General features: G+C 40.2%; 1 protein-coding gene across 1 annotated transcript in view; it reads right to left on the minus strand.

The window, feature by feature from the left end:
• Nucleotides 1-16,789, minus strand: part of IGF1R (insulin like growth factor 1 receptor) — a 1,987,642-nt gene that overhangs the window by 103,158 nt on the left and 1,867,695 nt on the right. Inside the window, exon 20 of the mRNA XM_044078384.1 lies at nt 13,167-13,301. Within this exon, the coding sequence (XP_043934319.1) occupies nt 13,167-13,301 (135 nt within the window). The remainder of the gene's footprint in view (nt 1-13,166; nt 13,302-16,789) is intronic.

Here is a 16,789-nt window from a genome sequence, read left to right on the forward strand (position 1 = left end):
ATTAGAGGGACAAACAATCTACAAGTTCTGTTCAATTCAACCAAACAAAAGGAATGCAAAGAAAATCATATACAAACAAGCAAGCATTCAACTCTAAAGATGTAACAAGACTGAAGATAAATTACTTAAGGCAATTTTGGGAAAAATAAGTAGACCTGAAGTATGACCATAACTGACACCACGGCCAGAAATGGACTGGCAACAACTCATAATATAGCCCGTTGCAAGTCATGCACAAACAAAAACCAACCACTATAAATTAAACAAGAGTAAGGAAATATTTCTTAAAAGAAAAGCCAGGCCGGGGGGATCTGACAACTTTGGTCTGCTCTGAAAATTACCAGTAGTGCCTCAGAAGCTGACAAAAACAATACCATTGACTGGTACTACAGCCCAGAACACTGCTAAACACAAAAGGGCTCTTACGACTTCAGGTACTTAACAGTAACATGAACACAAAAGCATGAGCACATTTGCAATTTCCAAGGACTAAGTAATAAAATTCTAATCAAAAGAGTCAGACACTTCCATATAACCACTAAAAAATTAGAAGTTTATAATTCTGGAGAGGGACCAGATTAAAGCCCAGCATCCTGTGAGAGGAAAAACATGTCTTCTGTAAGACATGCACAGAAAAATTCAATAGGAAGAAAATGATAGAAGAAAGTCAAGTAACAGAAAAAGAGAACTGCTAAAAATAAGATTACGAAATAAAAGGTAAGAAATGACCAGACTTTTAAAGGATCTAAAAAATAAATAACTCCAGCATTACACTTGAAATCTGACATTAAAACACCTCCTAACATTAACTGAAGCCTGGGAGTGCCAGTAGTTTCAACTGCACTTGGGTACTGCAAAAGAAATCTGGACAGGGGTACTTACACGCAGAATTGTGGAAAAAAGGGAGGATTTGGATGGCCTGGAAAGTTTTACATGCCAAGCTGCTTAACTCCTGCTAGCCTCAAGTCCTAAAGGAAGAGGAAGATGGTCCAGTCCTATCACATTCCAGGGATACTAGTGGTAGCAACACAGCTCTACCTTACATGTCAGTGGCAAAACATGCTGAAAAAGTCTACTTTGCTGTAGCCTAATGAAGAGGTAAGCTCAAAATGAGACAACTGACTGGCAGCTGAGAAAATTAAGGCTATGACCCGTTAACAAGTTGATTCATACAGTCCGGGGTTTTGTTCCCTCAGCCTTCAACTGACTATTGTGAGAATCGAAGCCATGTCATTTAACCAGACAGAGCTCCAGGGCAACTGGGAAAGTGACCTAGGCTTGTCAACAGTCTCCTCAACTCCATGCCTATTAACCATATGAACCTCAATGTGTAATACAGAAAGTATGGCCATTAATGTTGTGAAAAAGCCCTAAGTACTAAGCAAAATATGATCTGTGGCTTTAATTTTCTGTTATTAAATTGGTTTATGCTAGTTTGGTAGTGGTCACAGTGTTACCTATACTATTTTTTTGTTTACAGCATGTTGCACTTGATGACCTCACAGAATTAATTTATAATTTAACATATCAGAACATATCTACTGCCCAACTTAAGCTGTCATGTTTTACTTGTTAAGAACATCAAGACATTTCTCTGATGTATTTTCCACTTGTAAAAGTAACCAAGAGTGGTGATAAAAATGAAGTGGTGTCAACAGTCAGACAGTGACAAGTCTACATATTAGTACCTTGTGCCGCAGATCCCCTCACCCAAACAAACCACTACTCATCCTTCTGGGCAACTGCTAACCAGAAATGGATGAAGTATCTGCAATCAAGGTCATGGCAAAAAGCAGTAAAGGTGAAGGCCAAAATCCTAAGGCTCATTCACTAATGTCCTACAACACATGATCCCTAAGTGATGCTCACTGCCTAAAATGCAGGGTAGCAAAAATGGGGAAGAATCCCATGGGAAACTCCAATTAACAGACAAAATACTACAGAATCTACTTCAATTACTGCACCTGTTTAAAAAAAATGCAGCAATCCTTTTTCACAACTAAATTTCGTCTTGATCTACTTGAGCAGTCTCTGCTGCAGTAATAAATAAGAATACATAATTACTTCAACTACCATCATATTTTATTAATGTAACAGTCCTGGAACTGGTTTACTATATTAGGCAGACTAGCAGCTCCCTTAAAGAGAATCAAACTATGCTCTGGTAAGAAACACAGTAAAAGCATTACATAATAACCCAATGTTTAACTTTCTAACTTTATTCAGTGCAGCCATCCCAAGTTCAAACTTGATTGGACTTCGTGACCCAAGAACATACCATGACCTTTTAACCGCCAACTCCCTCCACTCAACATACAGCTAAAGTTGGGTCAAGTTTTAAATAAAGTTCTCCAGATAACTTTTGAGTCAGTTCTATTTTCTAATGCTGTCGCAGCATCTCAGCTATTTCAAATTGTTGAAAGGTACTCTGAAGCAATGATGACAGATGTTACTCTGAGCAGACAAAAGCTCTCCTCAGAAATGGGTTCCTAAAAGGCAACAGAACAGAGAAGAAATACTTGCTAACAAAATTTATATGCATCATTCTCACAAGGCTTCAAACAAACTGCAGTGATGTATGCCTACATAAAAAAGTCCATTTGAAAGCTCATAACATAAAATCTCTATCAATGTACTTCAAAAATAGATATATAAAAATAAAATCTACACCAACTTGTTTCCTCTGCCATCTTACAAAACACATCTACTGTACTGTACTGCTTATCCAGACCTTGTACGAAAAGGTATGTCAAAAACAGTCGACGATGACTGTTTATCCTGAAACACTAGTAAGTTAGCAAGTTTGCCTGACCTGAAACTGTTAGGCTCCTTAGTATACATGAATAAACCCAAAGTTGACTAGCTGGTTCCTGTTTTGGATAAGTTAGGCAGGGGCGAGTGAATAAATGACTAACACCAACTTCCCATTCCTAAGGGAAAAAACTGAGGTCCAGTTGGCTGCCACCACCAGCAAGAAGTGTCTTGCAAATTATTAAAATTTAGCCTGGAACCAGGGATGCAGGCTTAAATAAAAAAAAGACTACTAAAATATCATGGAAGAATGAACTCAAATTAACTGTTATTGCAATTCTAGCATCTACTATGGAACATGAGGACACCTGTATAAATTAAAAGACAGTAGGACACATGGAAGACACCTGTACAAATTAAAAGGCATAGGAATGTAGGACATATGGTGCCAGCACACTAATGTGTATTCAGTCATAAAATGAAGGGGAAATATTACATTAAGGCCTTTACCCCATACTAATAAAGACAGAAAAAAAACTGCACGAGTCAAGACGGACAAAAAAAAATTGAAAAGATAAAATTACAAAAGGGTGCTCAGTTACAAAGTAGAAAATGTTACTGTCTTGCCCATTTAGCATCTTTTAGTGCCCCTAGTACTCTACAAATGTAATAAAACCAACATTCTTTTGTAATTGATCTGTTCTGTTTGACACAGGGAACTATCCACTATGCTCTCCCCAAACCGTTCAGCAACACGAGTGAAATACATTTTTTTTTCTGTACTGGTCATGGGTAAATGCCAAATCTGGATATAAAAACAGTAATATGTCCTCTCAAAGAAATAGTGAAACAACACTTGCTCATCATCTACTGAAGTAATGCCTGCTGAAAGTTGAAGACCATTATGTGTAAACCTTGGAACAGTGAAAATTAAGTGCGACTATGGGGAACACACACTAAAAATCTTAAAATATCTGTTTTAAAGGTACACATAAGTACACTAGAAGCTTGACTAATTTAAGCATAAAACAAAACTGAAAAAGAATATGAAAACTAACCAACATTAAACTATAAACAATTCTTTATTCTGTAGAAGTAAAAACACTGACTCAAGAAGCAGGTTGTTACCCACATTAAAGAGAGCAAATCCTGCTTCAAAATACAAATCCACCATAAATACAGAACATTAAATATAATTATGTTTATGTCAAGCTTCCGTAAAAGAACTAAGTCTTACTACCTTAAACTTAATATGATAAAGAAAATATGTTAATGGATCAATAAAAATAGAACACAAACAAGACTGTTTTTATCCAATCTGTAAAAGTTTTATAAAAGAGAAAAATACACAGCACTTTAAAAAGAAATTAAGTCAATAGAAATTAAGTCAACCTTTTATTTCATGTTTCCTGACAACTTGAAACAAGTACGTTAATGAGACCATACAAATGGCTTCTTTACTCATTCTTTACAGTGCAATGGTTTATAATGCTCTTACTTAAGACATTAGATGTTGTTTGGACAGGTCTTCTATGTAAATATATTCTGCAGGATGGATAACTTAGTTCTTTTATTTTTATGCACCCCAATCCTCCACCTGAACACTGTTAATCTAAGCCCCCCCCCCCCCATCTTTTCAACATACCTACAAAGGTTTTTACAAGGCAAGTCAGACATAACCCTTAAAGAGATGAACCTCTGGACATTACTGGGTGGGTGGGGGCTGTTGGGCAGTGAGGACTTGTATAAAGAGATAACACGGAATTGAGGAATCATCATCAGTGCTTCTACAGGACCTTTAACAGACAGCATGACATACAAAGATGTCATCATTCATGGCATGTATATCCTGCACAGAATATTCCATTACTCCCCCTCCTACAAAGGCTACAGCAGGCAAGCTCCCAAATCTGCATTACGGATCATGTAGACAATGCTAAACTCTGCAATCTCCGTTCTGGATATAAAAGCTGTATGGCAGCCACTTCATCCTCTTTACCTAGTGAAATCTTCCAGATCACCAGATCCACTCTCAAACTAAGAATGAAGGTGAGACAGAGACAGACCTCATCCCCTGTGCCAACAGAATGACTTTAGAGGATGGACCATTTCTAGAGAAAAACTGAACAAATAGAAAGTTTTCCTTTTGTTGCCATTACCTGAATCTCCTTTTTTTCCCTACGAATGGCTTAACAGATTTGAGGTAGGGAGACAAAATAGTTTTTTTATACAGCTATAGTGTCAGGAATTTGAGATTTTTATCTGTTCACACAGACTTTTATGATAACAAGTAGGCATATCTACTTACGTCTATGGCAGTCATGGCAACTCTGGTAACCGCATCAACTATCTCATAAGAACATTTTAATGCCTGAAGGTCTAGACTGAACAGGATCCAGTTTTAGATTAAAGATAAAGGCTGTCCTCAACAAATACGTACATACAAGTCAGGATGCTTCAAATATTTATTCCATAAGCCCTGGAATGCCTTCACAAAAGAAGGAATCCTCTACTAGTATTTTGGAAATGCCAGCATTTGTGAAAGCCCCCTCTTTGTACGAGCAATATCTGACAAAGGCCAATGACAGTTACAGAGGAAGGGATGCAAATGACTGCAAAAAGAGAGACCTCCATAATCAAAGAAGGGAGAAGGAAAGTAAAAGCACTTACCCTTATCTGATGAAACACGGCTCACTTTTCTTTCTGTATGATACTTTTGCTAGTGCAGATACAGATGTAGTATGTTTGATTTTGAATTTGCCCTACACCTGCCTGTGCAGAGGACTAATTAGTCAAGTAGCCTATTTTTAGATGATGCTAAGACAATGATTTCTGCATATGTTTTGTTGCTGAACAGAGGAAGAGTGGAGAGAAAAGACAAAGCCCAAGTTGCTCTCAGTCGCACCCATAATGGAAATCTGTGGCTTACATTCCTAACCTTCCAACTTGCATTAAGAAAATCTGAGTTTACTTGTGAAGTCGGTACGAATGAAAGGATCCAAATGAAAATATCTGCTAAGTAGTTTCAGAGGTGAAGTCACTCAAAGCACACAAAACAAATGGTACTGTCTCCATTAAAGGGAATCTAAAAACCAGAAATGCCAACTTCTATGGGGAATCAATCTCAGCATTTCAAGGAATGATGTCACTTTGTTAATGATCTCTACACCCTTCAGGGAAAAAATGTTATGCTTTAGCTGGCACTAGAAGACATTTCTTCTTGGTATTTTTTCTCCATGGATTTTACACTCCTTCTATGAAAAATAAATGCAAAGCATTTTGTCTCAAGAACTCAGTAACAAAATTAAACTTTTTTTTTTTTTTTTTTACATCTACGATGACGGTCCTTATTGTCCTAGCCAATAATAATGATAAAAACAGCAGCAGCAGCAATAATAATGAAACAATGTCCCTTGGGACTATACAACCATGTTTCTTTATGGATATATAGTTATCCATCATTCAGAGCAACATCCATAACAAAGAAACAATACTTAAATAAGTACAACAAACTGTGTTACAAAGCACAAATTTACTTTGGCAAGGTGGGAGGTGCGTGGCACTCAAAAGTGAAAAGAAAGGAAGTGCATTAAGACAGGACACTTTTGGAAGCCTTGTACGTAACATGCATACATCAGTGTATTCCAGCGCACAACCAGTGTTGGTACACACAAGGAAGGAAAGGGCCTCTGCTTTTGTAATACCCCCATATATATCTATATATAATTTCCCTTTAAAATGCTTTTGCAATGTATGGCTAGGAGTTCGTACCAACTAAGTGGACATAACACAAATGCTAAGATTTACTATCACAACCACTGTAATGACTTTTCAAAAGATCTCCTCAAGTTACTCCAGATCTTAGGAGGACTTCCTGGCTAGTTTGACCTCATTTACATATAAACCACACCACCATCAAAAACACCTGGATTATTTAATTCAAGGTAATGTAGTATTCCCAAGAGATTATCTCCTACAGAAATTAACTGTGGCCCTAAATACATTTATACTAAATGTCTCACCAGAAAGTACAGTGTACACTTACCATAAATGTATATGTTCGAGTGTATTCACTGTTGCAGTCATCACATTTGGGTTATCTGCTTGCAGTAGCCTTCACTCGGCCTGATTATCAAAGTCTTGGGTCCTGCATCGGTTGCTGTCTCATCTTCCATGACGTCAGGTAGTCAAGGGTATAAAGCATGCAGCCAACGCCATTACATCAGTTTTTCTTGCCCCAGATGTCAGGTAACCCCCTTAATGGGAAGCAATTAAAAAAAATAAATATATATATATATATATATATATATATACATACATAAAAATATATATATATAAATATATATATACAAGGTTATACCGCCAACAAAAAAGCAAATACACCAAAAAGCTTTTAAGTATAGTAAAGAAGAATAGAGGTATAGCCAAAGGAAGTCAGGGGTCTGGAAGGAGGGTAACCAGGACTGCAACAGTGAATACACTCGAACATCTACATTTATGGCAAATGTACACAACTGTACTATGTTCTTCGTGTTTCACTGTTGCAGTCATCACATTTGGGTAGATTCTCAAAGCTAAGGATGAGAGGAGGAATTCAGATAGAATTAGGACCAGCTATAAGGTCCTGCAAGACTGCAGTGGCAAAGCCAGCTCTGGATTTAGAGAAATTGGAAAATGGTAATGCTTGGTGACAGTATGTACAGAACTCCAGGAAGCAGATTCTAGGATGTCTCTGGTAGGGATACCTCTGAGAAAGGCTGTAGAGGTAGATGCAGCTCCGGTTGAATGGGGTCTAATCCCCTGTGGGATAGGTTTTCCATGGCACTTATAGCAGAAATGAATGCAATGGCCTATCCATTTAGAAATGGTTTGCTTTGAAATAGCCTTGCCCTCTCTGCCCCTGCAGCAAATGCCACCAGCAGTTGTTCAGATTTCCTTTGAGGTTTAGTCCTGTCCAAGTAAAATCGAAGTTGTCTGTGCACATCTAAGGAATGCAGTATCCGTTCCCCTTTGTTCTGTGGATTACAAAATAAGGTTGGCAAATGGAATGATTAAGAGCCACACTGGATACTACCTTGGGCATGAAAGAGGGATTGGTCCTGAGGGACACCCTGTCTGCATGAAAGATGATGAAAGGCTCCACTGCTATAAGGGTCTGTAATTCAGATACCCTTCTTGCTAAAGTGATTGCTAAAAGGAAAGCTGTTTTCCAAGAAAGGAATTTTAACTCTGCAGATGCAGCTGGCTCAAAAGGGGAAGAGTGAGTTTTTCCAATACAAAATTAAGGTCCCAGGCTGAAGTTGGGGCTTCTCCTGGGTGGTCTTAAGTTTTTGGCCCCTCTGAGGAACTGTGTGAGCAGTGGGTGAGAAAAGAGAGGTGGTTCTGTGTTGTAATGAGCTGAAATGGCTGAGGCGTGAATTTTGATGGAGGAAAAGGAAAGGCCCTTGTGAAGCATCTCAGTTAAGTATTGAAGAATCAGAGGTAAATTGGGCGCTGTTGTGGCCATCCCTTGAGTTTGGTTCCAGGCACACAATCTTTTCCATTTTTCAGTATAAGATTTTCTAGTACTAGGCCTCCTTGCCTCCAAAATGACATCCAACACTTGTTTAATGAGGGATGGTAATAGAGAGATTAGGTAATTAGCCAGGCAGCCAGGTTCAGGGTTTGAAGCTGGGTGTGCAGAATCTGGCTCTCCTGCTAAGACAACAGGGTAGGGGTCTGAGGTAGGTGCCATGGGGCCAGCTGTGACGCACTGCGTAAGAGGGGGTACCAGTGTTGGCGTGGCCAGTCTGGTGCAATCAGTATCACCTTTGGTTTGTCCTGTTTGATCTTTAGTAGCACTTTGGAAAGGAGAGGCAGAGGAGGAAAGGCATAAACTGATAGATTTTTCCAGATGAAGGACAGAGCATCCACTTTCCAAGCTTGTTTGTGGCGAGTCCTTGTGCAAAATTTGTCCAATTGGTAGTTCTGGGGGGGGGGGGGGGCAAACAGGTCTATATCCGGGATCCCCCATTTGTTGATCAACATGTTGAAAATCTTTGGTTCCAGTTTCCACTGGTGTGGGTCCATGAGATTTCTGTTTAGTTCTTCTGCCAGTGTATTTAGTTTTCCTGGCAGGATTTTGAGCCTGTATATGCACTTGGTAGCTCAAGGCTGTGTTCCACAGAGCCATGGCTAGTCTGCAGAGGGGGTAAGAATGGGTACCCCCTGCTTGTTTATGTGCCACATAACAGTGGTGTTGTCCATGCTTACCAATAATTGTCCTGGAAGAATGTGATCCTTGAAGGCTGTCAGAGCATTCTGTACAGCTAACATTTCTTTTTGATTGATATGCAGGTACATTTGACTTGGATTCCATTTGCCCTGAATGCACTTCCCTGCCAAGTAAGCCCCCCCATGCATAGTCTGATGCGTCTGTTGTTAGGGCTTGGGCGGCAGGGGGTAGAGTAAATGGTAGCCCCTTGTTTTGGTGTTAGGCCTCTGCCCACCAAAGGATTTCTAACCGTAGGCAAGGTATGATAGGAATCATTGCTTCTAGATCCTGAGAATGTTGACACCATAGGCTTTTTAGATATCATTGTAGTTTCCTCATATGCAGTCTTGCATATGAAATTAGTAGAATGCACGAGGCCATGAACCCCAAGGCTTGTAGTATTTGCCTTGCAGATAGCAGGGTTTTTGTGGCCACTAGTTTGAAATAAGTTATCAAATGAATTTGTTTCTCTGGCATGAGGAAAGCCATCTGGGAAGTTGTGTTCAAGCTTGCTCCCAGGAATATAATTTGTTGACAGGGCACCAGATGTGATTTATTTTCGTTTATGGTGTACCCCAGACAAGTTAACACCTTTTGTACAAATGCCAGATGATTCAGAAGTATGTCCTGGCTTTCTGCCTGAATTAGGCACTCGTCCAAGTATGGGTATATTTGAATATTTCTTTGCCTGCAAAATGCAATGACTGGAGCTAGGCACTTTGCGAATACCCTGGGTGCAGTAGATAAGCCAAAGGGCAGTACAGAGAACTGATAGTGCATGCAGCCTGCTTTGAAGAGTATGCATTTTCTGCAAGAATCCCTGATTGGGATGTGCAGGTAGGCTTCCTTTAAATCTAGTGTTGCCAACCAGGCATCTTTGCCTATCATGGGAAGCAACTGGTGAAGAGTTAGCATCTTGAATTTTGGAATCACCAAAAAGGTGTTTAGGATAGACAGGTCCGGGATAGGACGCCATGAGTTATCTTTTCTGGGTACCAGGAAAAGTCTTGAGTAGAAACCTTGTCCCTTTTCCTCTTTTGGTACAGTCTGAATAGCCCTTATGCTTAAGAGAGAGAGAGTACTTGCTTTGGAGCCTCTGCCCACTGATTTGGGGGTAGATCTGGCCAACCGTTTGGGGGTGGTAGCGTGTGGAAGTGAAATCTGTATCCTTGGAAACTATGTTTAAAACCAATTTGTCCTGAGTAATGAGTTCCCAGTTTTTTGCTTGCAGAGCAATCTTTACCCCTAAAGGAGCAGTCAGTAGAGAAATGCTTGGAAGTTTTAAAGTTAAGTCATTGAGACAGCTTACCATAGGGGGGAGTCTTACTACTCCCTGATTGGAAGTGGGAGCCCCCCCACTGCTTATTCCTGTGCATACCCTGGGACTGAAGCCTGGGTGTTCTGCTACTTCTGGGTTTGAACTGAGAAGGCCTGGAAGAGGCAGGAAAGGACCAATTTTTTGAGGGCCAATGCCTACTAAATATAGGAGGCTGCACTTGTAAGAAATCTTTAACAGTTTGCATAGATTTAGCTTTTTCCTCCATCTTTTTAAGAACTTCTTCTGCTTTGTCACCAAACAGGCGGTCCTGATTTAAGGGAGCATCCAGCAATTTAGTTTTAACATGATCTGGCAAAGATGGCTCCTTAAGCCAAGCATGCCTTCTAAGTACAGACCCGGTGACAGCAGCCCTGCAAGATGCCTCTAGTGAATCAAAACCACATTGCAAAGTATGTTTTCCAACCTGTTCAGCAGAATGCATTAAATCCTGTAAATCCTCATTTTCAGCACAATCAGGAATCAACATAATTTTCTGTTTAAGCACTCCAATAATATGCTGCTATTTTAACATATGAAATGGGCAATTTAAGGCCCTGATGGCCAAGGTTGCAGAAGTGTATACCTTCTTACCCCATCTATCCAGGGCCCTGAAATCTCTATCAGAGAGGGTAGGATTTTTGGCAGCAGTAGCTTTAATGCCCTTGGGTCCGTGTAAAATGGTCTCAGGGTCCGCAGTAGGATTTTTAAAAAGGAACTTATGAGAATCAGGAAACCTGTAATATCTACCAGGTTTTCTGGGAGCAGGAGGTAAAAAGTCAGGGGCCAAGACAGATTCCGAAAAGGCATAGTCAACAATGTCCAGCACAGGAGGGATAGCTAAAGGCCTGTATTGGGGCAGAAGTAAGAAATCTCTAAGCCTCTTTTTAGAATCAGAGTAATCCTGGCTTTCCCAGTGAAAATGTTCCCTAAGAGTATGCAAGGTTTCACCAAAAAGAAAAATCCTCTGGGGTGAAGCAGATGAATAGAGTCCTCTGCATCAGAATCCTCATAGGTAGATAAGGGTAAATCCTGGTCATCAGAGGAGACAGAAATTTCAGAATCCTGATCAGAAGTATCATAAGCAAATTCAGTCCTAGGTCTCTCAGAGGGGGAAGGTTGGCTTCCCCTGATTAAAGTAATAAGGTCTTCAGTCATTCTTATTTGTTTTTTAGGCATAGAGGCCTGACCATGCAGTCTGGGTGTTGGTTTGAGTTTTAGGCCTAGAAGAAGAAGGTGGCATTGGTTTAATATTCAAGTCACCCTCAGAAGCCAGTGCCTGCACAGTGGCTCCGGGCCCATCCAAGGTAGAGACATCTGCAGGTTCCACAGTTGAAGCATATTGCTCATCTCAGTAGAGGCCTGCAAATCTGAAGTAGCGGGTATCAGGGGCTGCGAAACCGCCTCACTGAGTACCGGCAAACTGGCTACTAGCTTAGGAGAAGCGTCATCGGCAGCTTTGGACCTAGGTTGCCTGTCTCTGTCTTTATCTTTGCATTTTTTCAGAATGTCGGTAGTTGGGTGGCTTATCGAAGACATATCTGGATAATTGAACTGAGTACCAAAATATTTAGAAGCGAAAATGTACTGACGACGAATAGTTCATGGATTAAATAAGGCAGAAAACCGACAGCGAAGTACATCGTGGTCAGGGCCTAGGCAAGGAATACAGTACGAATGAAAATCTTTATTAGGTATTTGCTTTCCACAAGAAATATAACTACTGACTTTTACTGATATCGGTTAGAGCAAGAAAAAGTTTCCCCAACTGGGTACTTAGCTTTAGTTGAAGACTTTGGTTCTGAAACTTGAAAATTAAAATTTTAGGAGTCGGCCAACCAGCACTTGCGAACTGCTTCTGCTTCGGGCACCGCACAGCAAGAAAGACTGATGTAATGGCATCGGCTGCATGCTTTATACCCGACTACCTGACGTCACAGAAGATGAGACAGCAACCAACGCAGAACCCAAGACTTTAATAATCAGGCTAACTGAGGGCTACTGCAAGCAGATAACCCAAATATGATGACTGCAACAGTGAAACATGAAGAACATCTACCCTCAGTCTTGTTTATGACCTTGAATATTAGTGACCACACATGTGAATGCAGTACTACAGACATTGCCTCTGTTTTTTTTGTATAGATAGAAAGACAGCTTCCCTTTTCCTAGTGGTGCTGCTTCTTACTCCCCAACACAGTACTTCCAGACTTTTTAGTTTCAAATATGTTTAGGGGCTAACTTCAACAAGTCTGATACATCTTTCTTCAAAAGCCTTCGTCTACATTGTCTGATGCCTCATGCTTTCTTTGCCTTTTTTCATTCTCTCGCTCAGGTGCTTATTCTTCTTCAAGTTAAAATACTTCAGTTATAAATAAATAGCAGGTTATAGCTATAACTCCTAGTCAGTTTTTTCACCTCTAATGCAGTAGGACATGGCTACAATACAAACGTCTAATTTTAGGAATTATGGAATATGACCATCGCTGGCATTCCCACTTCCTCAAAATGTAATTTAACAGCACTGTGTTTCGGCAAGCAGGACTGCCACTCTGAACCCACTTATTCTTTGTAACATGCAAACAATTATGAAGAAAGTGAATACTCAATATGTTTTATGGTCAAAATATACAGCAAATTACATTATGTTAATAAATAAAAATTAAATATAGGCATAAATTAAGGAAAACAGTTTCTGTGGTGCACAGAAAATGGCAAAAAAAAAATAAAAAAAAAACAGACGTTCATGGGGAATAACACAAATATACTCTAAAAGCAGGAAACAAAATAAAAAAAATACATTTTAAGTGCAGAAAAAATATAAAACCAGGAAAGTATTTAACATACAGCATGTCAGGACAATTATCTGGTTTTTCCAAGAGGCCTCCTTCCATGACGAAGCGAAGGACTTGTTCATTGGACATGCCCTGGTATGGCTGCTCTGCTAATGTAGCAATCTCCCAAAGAACAACACCAAAGGACCTGAAAGACAGAGGATAACAGTCAGATAAGCAACAAGTTCTGCTCTCCAAAACAAAGTACATTTGCAGAGGTAACCTACCATAATAGCAGAAGTTTCAGTGTGATCACTGTTGAAGTAATCACCATTTCCTAAGCTGCCTACCGAACCAAAAGTAGAGAGGCAGGTTACTGCAGAGATGAATGGGAGCTAGAGCCCATCAGGATGGCAAAGGTGAACCTTGCTCTTGCACTGTAAGCCACATCCAGCCTGTAGTGCTTACAGAATGTGTGAACAGAGGACTATATGGCCTCTTACAAGACGTCCTGGACACTAGTCCCACTTAGGAAGGCAGTAATGGTTGCAATGCCTTTAGTAAAGTGGAGTATCACTTTTCCTATAACTACTCCCCTTCTGGCTACTTAAAAAAATATTAATACAATGTGTTGCCAAATGTACAGTCTGCTTAAACAAAGCTAGCACTAGTTTAATCGCAGCAAAGGAGTCAAAATATATGTTTTTAATTTCTTAACCATGGTTCTTGTCAAGATAATAACTCAATCTGTAATCAGCCAGTAAGTGCAAGACTGTTTTTCTTTTGTTCTGAAGTGTACGGAAGAAAACATGCAGTCAAGACAGCCCTGACTGACTGGTAGTCCTGTAACCACTTTAGGCACAAACAGGGGTTGCTGTGCAGGTTCACCCTGTTCTTAATGAATATAAGTTAAGGTTCTTAGCACATTAGGGTCTGAAGTTCTGACACTTTCCTAGCAGTGGTCATTGCAAGGGAATAATTTTCCTGGTCAAGAATTTCAGGGCCACTGGTTTAAAGAGTGGCAAGATTAATCTCTAACACACAGATAAGGTCCCCAGGCTAGGCCAAACTCTATGTGGGTGGCCTGAGGTAAAAGATGCCCATAAGAAACCATCTCACTGGTGGTCTGTATACAAATACAGGGTGGCCTCCTAGCAAGCATGCAGATACTGCAGAAAAGTGCATCTTTACTGAAATATATGCTAGACCTGTATCAAACAGCATGGGGAGATACTGGAGAACCACAGGTGTGTTCACTTGTTTAGACTGCTGACTCCTTTGGGAACAGAAGAAAAATCTTTTCCATTTTGTTAAGTAGACTTCCTAGTACATAGCTTCCTAGTCTACCTCATAATTGTCAGCACACCAATAAAGTAAAGGTAATGCAAAATGTAGCAAGGTCATGTCCTCAGAGCTGATAGGTTCAACATGGTCCCAACCAGGTGCAACAAAGATATCAAAGACCCAAAGCACCAAGTCATGCATTTCCCACAATGAGGTAGCAGGACTGGGATTTGCTTTTGCCATATACACGAGGTGAGAGAAACAATGCTGTCCCAGCCAATTGGGCCTCTCCTCCTTGACCTTTAGGACTACCCTGGGGAGTGAAGGCAATGGAGGAAAAACATACAGAAAATGACTTGACTTTAAAAGGTAGAAGACACCCACTTTTTAAGCCCATTTGTGAAGTGTTCTGGAGTAATTTCTTTTTTAATAGTTTCTTGGCTGTCAAAGCTAAAAGGTCTAGCTCCTGGACACCCCATTTAACTGTTAGCTCTAGGAAAGTCTCTCCATGCAGCATCCATTTGTCTGGATAAGCAGAGGTCTTGCTTAACTGACCTGCCATGAACTCTCCTATGCTGGCAAATGGGTGGCTCTCAAAGTCTTACTAAATCCTGGTAAAAGGACTATATAGTTATCCAGCAAATGAGCGAAGAGTATGTGTCCCCCATTTCTTTATGTACCACATCACTGTGCTGCTATCTGCATAAGATTGAGGGTCCAGGGAATCCTGACAGCCCTAAATGCCTTACTCTCCTTGATGCTTGGATGAAGTATGATGTTCTGAGGTCCATGTGAGCTCCCAAGCCAAGTCTGATGCTTCTGTGGTCAGGGTTTGACTGAGCATTGGTTTTCTGAATGGTACACCACTTTTTCCTTTTGGTTACTGTACTCACTGCATTAGTTCTGTCCTGGCATATGTTGTCACTGACAATAATGTCTAGTGGTTGGTTCTGCTGGTTCCATATATTTTGGAGGAACCAATGCATTTTCATCATATGTAACTTGGCCATAGAAGCCATAAATATGAAAGAAATCATGAGGTCTAGGACAAAACTGTCTCTTGATTTTTGTACAAGTTGGATTTCTGTTTGTGAAGGATGAAGCCCAGACTGCTTCGGTAGTGTAGGGTGCAGTTTGTAGCCATACATACTTAAACACACGTGTGTGTGTGTGTGTGTGTGTGTGTGTGTGTGTATGTATGTATATATATATATATATATATATATATATATATATATATATATATACATATATATACATATATATATATATATACATACATATATATACATATATATATATATATACATACATATATATATATACATACATATATATATATATATATATATATATATATACACACACACACATACATGTATAGGTTCATAGGTAGGTACTAGGCTATCGGCCCAAGGGCCTAAGTAAGCCTAGCCAACAAGGATCCCAGGCTTATGCCACCCAAGAAAGTTAATTTCCTGTGCCCCTCTCGAGCAGAGCCACAGAAGTGACCCTGGGGTGTATTTCCTACTTCCCATCCACTCATCAAGATTTTTCTTGAAGAGTGATAATCAGGAACTTTGCTTGACATAGATGGGTAGCTTGTTCCAGAGTATAGGAAGTCTCTGGGACAGGAATCTATCCCTCCAGCATGTCCTGTTCATTGTGGTGACAAGGTTTAGGTTCCTACAACGTGCAGCTCGGAGGGATTGGGATTTCTTTACGTGTAGCATGTCCAATAGCTCTGGGTTTAACATAGCTTTATATGTTAGGCAGAGATTTCCTTGGAGTAGGCGATATGCTACAGAGTAAAGCTGGAGTTTTTTGAGATGGTCACTGTAGGGCATCTGTTTGAAGCCAGTAATCCTCTTTGTGAGGTACTTCTGTGGCCTTTCCAGCTGCTACAGATATCTTGTGAGGTGCATTCCAAAAGGGGCGTTGTACTCTATTAAAGGGTCTAATGAGTGCCGAGTAGAGGGGAACAATGACCTCTTTTTTGCTGGATGAGAACCCTTTTGTGATGAGGTGTGCTGCATAGAAGGATTTCCTGACTACTGTGGCGATGTGATTATCAAAGGAGACACTACTGTCCACCTGGGTCCCAAGGTTTCTTATCGCACATTTGGCGTTAAGTAGACTGCCCTTTATGTAGTAGTTCATGGGTACAGAGTTTTTACCAAAGGGGATGATGATGCACTTTTTGGCATTGAGCTTGAGGCCAGGCATCTGTCTAAGTGAGGCCCTTCTGTAAGATGTCCACATTATTTGAGGACTCGACTATGGCTCCTAATTTGCAGTCATCTGTGAACTTCGTTAGCCACAGGCCTTCTGTGTTATCCTGTACTTCAGAAAAATAGATACCAAACAGGCGAGGTCCAAGGACTGAACCCTATGGTACTCCACTTGTCACTG

Source organism: Protopterus annectens, chromosome 7.part0 (genome assembly GCF_019279795.1).
Source record: "Protopterus annectens isolate FY-2018-M chromosome 7.part0, PAN1.0, whole genome shotgun sequence".
Classification (NCBI taxonomy): Eukaryota; Metazoa; Chordata; order Ceratodontiformes; family Protopteridae; genus Protopterus; species Protopterus annectens.